This window comes from Aethalodelphis obliquidens, unplaced genomic scaffold (genome assembly GCF_003676395.1).
Source record: "Aethalodelphis obliquidens isolate GAN/ISIS:26980383/991018 unplaced genomic scaffold, ASM367639v1 scaffold34, whole genome shotgun sequence".
Classification (NCBI taxonomy): Eukaryota; Metazoa; Chordata; class Mammalia; order Artiodactyla; family Delphinidae; genus Aethalodelphis; species Aethalodelphis obliquidens.
The window spans coordinates 11609354-11616293 of record NW_020837978.1 but is presented as its reverse complement, the minus strand read 5'-3'; the positions used below and the strand labels follow the sequence as shown (position 1 = coordinate 11616293).

Below are 6940 nucleotides of genomic sequence, written 5' to 3'. Positions count from 1 at the left end.
CCCCAGGCCGACCGGCCGCACCTCCCCCGCGCCCCACCCACCCATCCGCCAGCCCGCCGGCCAGCGCCGCCCGCCCGGAGCCCGCAGCCCGGAGCCCGGAGCCCGGAGCCCGGAGTCCGGAGTCCGGAGCCTGCAGCCCGCCCCCTACAGGCCGCGCGCGTATTCCGGGCCCCGGCCCAGCCCGCCGCGACCCCCGAGCGCCCTCCCTTTCGCAGCCGGCTAGAGCACATCGGGAACACGGGCTCCGCTCCCCGAGCGTTAACTCGTGCTCTGCCTCCCGCGGCCGCCGCCAGCCACGGGCAGGCGGCCGGACGCCAGGACTCGACACAATCCGCTGACCACCGGCAACACAACATCCCACCCCACGCCGCTCCCCAACTTCGCGATGACTGGGGCGGGGGTGGGGGTGGCTCTGGTCCAAGTTCTACCCCTTTTGCTTTGTGGCTGCACCCGGATCGGATGTGCCCCGGGAAGGCGTCCACGCTCGCAGACAAGGTTGTCTCCCTGCAGTTTCTACTGCCCGAGTTTAAACTAGTCCTTTGCATTCTCCCCAGCCCTCTGCAATGCGGATGTATTTTAATTCTTAAATTCTTTAGGGAACAGCTTTTTAAGTAAGGCTTAATTATTTAACCTTGCATTTCTTTCATAGTTGAAGTTTACGTGTCTAGATTAGGATCAGCCCTCAAGAAGAGATATTCAGCTTTTCCATTAAATCTATTTTTTACAAAACCAGTGCCCCGAAGGTCATCTCCCATTACACACATCACACTGCTCAAAAAGGGAAAATATTAAGACCAATTTGTCGACCCGAGTTAAATAAAACTTTCTTATAACATTGCATTATTCCTAATGTGTGTTCATTTGGCGTTTTTTTTTTTTAATGGGTTCTTTGATTTAAAGCATGCAGCTAATCACCGATCACTCGAGTGCATATTTGGTTAATCCTCGGACCCCTCTCCTCTCCCTCCCCCCAAACTTAAAAAAAAAAAAAAGCCACCACACACAAAACAAAAACACTCCCCATGCCAATCAAAACGTAGCTGTACTATGCACAAAACAAATTTAACTATTCCACACCAGTTAAATCTCTGAATAATCACCCAATTTCAGAAGGCCAGTTAACTGGGAGTAATTATTTGTAGTCACTTACATATGCATTCACATGCCTTCTTAAAAACATTAGCTATATTGTATGTCTTTTTCCCCCTAAAACTGGAAACCATGAATTTTTAAACAAAACCAGTCCCATTATTAAAGTCAATCCCAACAAATGCATTCGCTGTAACGCGATTCCCAATTGGTTTATGTTGCGAACCAAATAATCCAAAACGACCACATACATTAAATTTGATGTGCCAGTGCAAGGAACAAGATCGCCATAATCGGACCCTCGATTGCAACTTAAAGGGCTTCCAACACACATGCGTTACACGATTTCCCAAATAACATTAATAATAATAACACAGGCTCATTTGCATGCAAAGTGCAATAGGGGCCAAATCCGCCCGAGAATGCAGTTTAGTCACATTACCGCAGCCCCTACACCCCCACCCAGGCTCCACCAAAATCCCCTGCCTTTCATCTGAAACTAGATTATGGTTGTGTCATTCGAGGTCAATTTATTCACTGGAGGTATCGCTACACCAATCTGTTTTTTCGTCCAAACTAGGCAGACACGACTTTGCCTGAAAAAGCCTTCTTTCAGAAAAGAAAGAAACAGCCTTATCGGACGCTGTGTTTAAAACCCTTCAGCTGCAGAATTATCTATAAACTTGACATTCACAGCCATTGCTTAAAACTACAAGTCAAAGGATGTGTTGTTAGGAGCACTTACGTATTTCTTCTGAATGATATTCCTCTTGGGTCTTTCCTTGCTCATTCTGAGATCCAAATGCTGATTGCAAAAGGGGACAATTGCTTCATGAATTTAAAGCCGTCAGAAATTTGCAAAAAAATATCCTGGTGGTTTTTATTGTTGTTGGTGGTGGTGGTTGATCTTGGAATCCGACTTTTCTTCCTCTTCCCCCAAAGCCCGATTCGCCTTGAAATAAATCCGAAATTGGGAAGGAAAAAAAAAAAAGCCAAAGACGAAGCAAACAAAAAAAAAATTTCACTTTAGTAAAACACTCATAATGGAAAATTTCCCCCGAAACACACACACACACAAAAAAAAACCGACGCCCTTCACTCCCCCCCCTTTTTCCTCCAAAAACTACATCAGCGAAACGTGAAGGTCCTTAGTGTCTGATCCGTAGTTACATCTTGGAAAAGAAAAAGGAAAGATAAATAAAAAATGTTGGAAGTCACGTTTGTGCTGCAGCAGCAGTGCGAGCAGAAGAGTCAACTCCAGCGGCGGCGGCGGCGGCGGCGGCAGCACCACAGCGAGGGCTCGCCGAGTCTCTTTTTTCCAAGCCCCCTAACCAATGAGAGAGAGGCTATCCAGCCCAACTTTAAATGGACTCTGCTTTTATACAAGTTAGGGCTCCTCGGATAATTCCCCGCCGGACGCTAGCCGAAAACTCCCACAGCTGGGCCACCAAGCGCCCGCCTCCTCCGGTGCCGACCGCCCCTGGCCGAGCCCAGAGGACCCCCGCAGCCCCGTCGACGAGACACCCGAGAGGCCTCGACGAACCCTTCCCGGGCTACCCCTCAGACATCGCTCCCACGCCGAGCCTAAGAGTGGAATTGAGAGAGACTCCCTAGCTCAATGCATGGCACGCTCGGTCGCTCCACCTCACCCCCTTTCCCCAGCTTGCCGCTCACCCCACAACCGCCACACGCTAGCCCCCGCCACGCCTCATGTCTACCTGCAGCCGGGCTGCTGGGTGCCAGTGCCCCAGGACGGCCGGCCCCGGGGAGAGCCGCCTATTCCCGGGGCACCTTAGAATGGTCCCCTTGATCTTCTGGAAGTTGTAGTCCCCCGACTACAAAATGGCTATGGCCACGGGAGCTGGGAACTACAATTCCCAGCCTGCCCCGCAAGCCTGTCACTCAACTCCCCTCCCTCCTCCCCGCCCCCTCCCCCTCGCCGGCCCTGCCAACAAACGCCTGGACGTGTCCCGCGTGTGACACTGAGAGAGGCTGGCTCGGGATTGGCCCGCAGAGCGTGTGGTCCGCGAGCAAGGAACTCCCCACGCCGGCCCGCCCACTGGCCCCCGGCCGCGGCCCCCCTCCCCCCCCCCGCGGCGGCCGGCCCCCTCCCCGCGCGCCCCGCCCCCACCCGCGGCGCAAACCGCCTGTGGAATCGAGGAATCGCGCGCGCGCCGGCCCGCGCCGAGCGGCCGTGGGGGGGACGCCCGGCGTCCCAGGGGAAGGCCTCGGAGCGTGGCGGCGCGGGGGGCGGTGTCGGCGAGGGGTTGGAGCCAGTCCTAAGGAAAACTGGGCCACGCACCAAGAGGAATCCTCGGTGCGAACTAGTTGATCGGCGGCGCCTGCTGCTTCGGCGGCGCAGCCGGTGTCACCTCAGGACACCGCCTCGCGTCGCCGCACGAAGCGTGCCGCGGTCGGACTCGGGGGAGCCCGAGGTCACCTCTGCCCGCGGCCGCACGCGCCTCCCGCGCGGAAAGGCCACCTCCCGGCGCGGCACGCGGCCCGGCGAGCGAGGACGGCGTCCGGGGTAGGGGGACCCCAAAAGGGAAGCCCCGGCCGCCGCCTCCTACAAAAGATCACCGTCTTTAAGGAGATCACGCTCGATCTTGGCTGCTCCCGGCGTCTTTTGCGTCTGGGGCGCCTGTGAGCGAGACTAAAACGTTGAGGGGGAAACGAGTGGAATATGGAGCCCGAGCCACACAGACACGCACACCGTAAGGAAGCATCTGGAACGCCGAGTGCCAGGAATGTCAACGGCGGTAGCCACGCGAGAGCCTGCTTTCTACCTGCGTCTGCCCCCTGTTGTGCTTATTTAATCGTCAGTATAAATGAAGTAGGGAGGGCCTGGTGTATCTCCGGCCTTCGCGTTATTAACAACTTTGTCAAGTCTCTCGTAGCCTTTCTGCATTGTTAATTTCCTCGTTTTCACCGTGGTTTTACAGAAGTGATGTTCTAAAGCATCTCCTCTCGGGCAACCCTTTTAAGAAATGAAAAAGTGGAATAAATACCCCCTCGTACTCATTCCCATACCTTCAATTCTCCTTCCCGTTCCTCAGATTCTCCTTACCTCGAAAGTATCACAGTTGTTAGGTTTTACCTGCAGCAGTCTTTGAAGAGAGAACCTGGTGTCTAGAAAGGTCTCAGGCACGAGGTAAGAGACCTGGATTCAAACCACCCCTGGGCCCCTTCCTAAAAGGTACCCGACGGCCTCTCTGAGCTGGTCAACTTCCTCATCAGCAAATTAGTGACCATCAAACCTTGTGGGGTGGATTATATAATAATGTGAACCCAGCCGAGAACCAGGCACGTTATTAGAAGCTTTCGATAAATGAAATAAAGTGCTGCTTTAAAATGCTTTTTAAGTATTACTTTTCCTTTTTTAGAAAAAGAAAATCTGCCTTCTAAATTGAAATAACGCGTCCTATGTCCCTTTCACAATCAGAAAAATAAACGACCCGCTGAGCCTTCACGTGGCGCCTATGCTGAAGGACCCCATAGAACAGACTCCACGTTTCCATATTGGCCACCCACGTGACTTGATGGTTAGGTTACAACGAGGTGGTTTCAGAAGACTTTCTGATCATTATGACCTGTGTTCCGGTGGTCTCCAGGTCTCCACACTCTTAGGGTTTTCACCAGCTTTCAGGAAGTTGAATGTCAGATCTGCCCATCCCCAGGCGAAATACTAAAGAACAGAGCTGGGTTTCTTCTCGGTTCCCTCAGCTAGCCCCCGAGGCTGGGCGTCTCTGTCCCCAGGCCCAGAGAACTCCGCTGCGGGCTACCTGCTACCGTCTCCAGGTCACTACATTTGAAAAACTATTCTCATTTAGCTTGAGGGCTGTTTGCTCGTTTCCAAAAGATGTGTATAACATTAGCTGTCGCTTTCCCTGAAAAGGAAAATAGGTCAGCCTTTTTAGCCCTTGGAAGGCTTTCCTGTTGTGGAAGTCACTGTCTCCAGATGAGCTTCCTTTCGCTGCCATCTTGGCAAAGCCATAGATTACCTTTTCCTCCTCTTTTTCATTTTCTGTAAGTGAATTATCACTCTCCTGACGATTTTTACCTCTCACAGCAGGTCTCTTGACCTCTTCCAAGTCGTGAAGTAGGGGATGAGAGGGTGGGGGAAGACCTCACTAGGTACAGTGCTCCTACAGGACCTGTGTGCCAGCACTGGTCTCGTTCCTGAAGACACAGAGAGAGAGACCGTAAGTTCTTTGTCAAGAAACACACAGCTCAGTAGAAAAGGCAGACTCTACGACCAATTATGATACCTCTAAAAAGTACTGTATTTGCATTATAGAAAAGGTGCTAAAGGGAATGCTTAGCTGAGGTGACCAGGAATGAAGGAGTTTGGAAGGATGAGTAGGAGATCAGCAGTTTGAAGTCTGCTGAGCAACTTTCCCGCATTAAAAAACAAACAAACCATGAGACCTAAAAAAACAACCACACTTATGGATGGGACTCAGTTTTGTGTGGGAGCGACCAAAAATGAAACTGAGAGGTGAGCAGAGGCCAGGACCGGAAAGGTTCTGTGCGCCACTTTGGACTTTGCCTGTAAGCGAAACAAGAAGCTGAGAAGGATTTTCACTGGCCGTATAAGGCAGATTTGTGTTTCTGAAAAGTAATTCTGATTGTGAGAGATGAAATTGAGGACTGAAGAAAAGAGAGGCAGGGAGAGCTGGAAACCAGTTGCAATGTTATTGCATAAATGAGGTGAGAAATGGTTATGATCTGAATCCAGCAGCAGAGGAAATAGCAGAGCTAGCAGAGAACACGTTGAGAAATACTTAGAATGTCAAAAGTCAATAGGACTTGGGAACTGGTTAGCTGGAGGGAATGGTGACTAATAGGGCAGAGTCTAAAGATCATGCCTTAATCTTACATTTTATGCCCTTAATTAGATCAATTATCCACTGTAGGAAGCCTGGGAACATGATGGAAGTGAAAGAGGAAGAGGTAGCAAATCATCAGACACGAATAAGAGCAGGCACTTAGTATTCTGGGTCCAAATCTGCGTGGGCAATCGTATTTAACCAAGCATTCTAGTCCACCGTTTGAGTTCCTGTAAGAAATGACAAGGGGGCTTCCCTGGTGGCACAGTGGTGAAGAATCCGCCTGCTAATGCAGAGGACAAGGATTTGAGCCCTGGTCCCGGGAGATCCCACATGCCTCGGAGCAACTTAGCCCGTGCACTGCAACTACTGAGCCTGTGCTCTAGAGCCCACGAGCCATAAGTACTGAGCCTGAGCGCCTAGAGCCCATGCTCCGCAAGAAGAGAAGCCACTGCATTGAGAAGCCCTCGCACCACAACCAAGAGTAGTAGCCCCCACTCGCCGCAACTAGAGAAAGCCTGCGCGCAGCAACGAAGACCCAACGCAGCCAAAAATAAATAAATAAAATAAACTTATTTAAAAAAAGAAATGAGGGCTTCCCTGGGGGCGCAGTGGTTGAGAGTCTGCCTGCCAATGCCGGGGACACGGGTTCAAGCCTTGGTCTGGGAAGATCCCACATGCCGCGGAGCAGCTAGGCCCGTGGGCCACAACTACTGAGCCTGCGCGTCTGGAGCCTGTGCTCCGCAACAAGAAAGGCCGCGACACTGAGAGGCCCGTGCACCGCAATGAAGAGTGGCCCCCCCCTTGCCACAACTAGAGAAAGCCCTCGCACAGAAACAAAGACCCAACACAGCAAAATTAAATTAATTAATAAACTCCTACCCCCAACATAAAAAAAAAAAAAGAAATGACAAGGAAGGAATTAAAAAGTAAAGACTGGGCTTCCCTGGTGGCACAGTGGTTGAGAGTCCGCCTGCCGATGCAGGGAACACGGATTCGTGCCCCGGTCCAGGAAGATCCCA

General features: G+C 51.8%; 1 protein-coding gene across 6 annotated transcripts in view; it reads right to left on the bottom strand.

Annotated features, from left to right (window-relative positions):
* JARID2 (jumonji and AT-rich interaction domain containing 2) overlaps positions 1–2757 on the bottom strand; it is a 243175-nt gene extending 240418 nt beyond the window's left edge. For 2 of the 6 annotated variants that reach the window (XM_027128412.1, XM_027128411.1), the window contains exon 1: positions 1835–2757. Coding sequence is in view for 2 of the 6 variants with exons in the window: in XM_027128408.1 (XP_026984209.1) it covers positions 1835–1879 (45 nt within the window). In the remaining 4 variants the exon portion in view is untranslated. The remainder of the gene's footprint in view (positions 1–1834) is intronic. The other 4 variants (XM_027128413.1, XM_027128407.1, XM_027128408.1 and 1 more) reach the window with 3 other exon arrangements.
* Positions 2758–6940: the final 4183 nt, after the last annotated feature.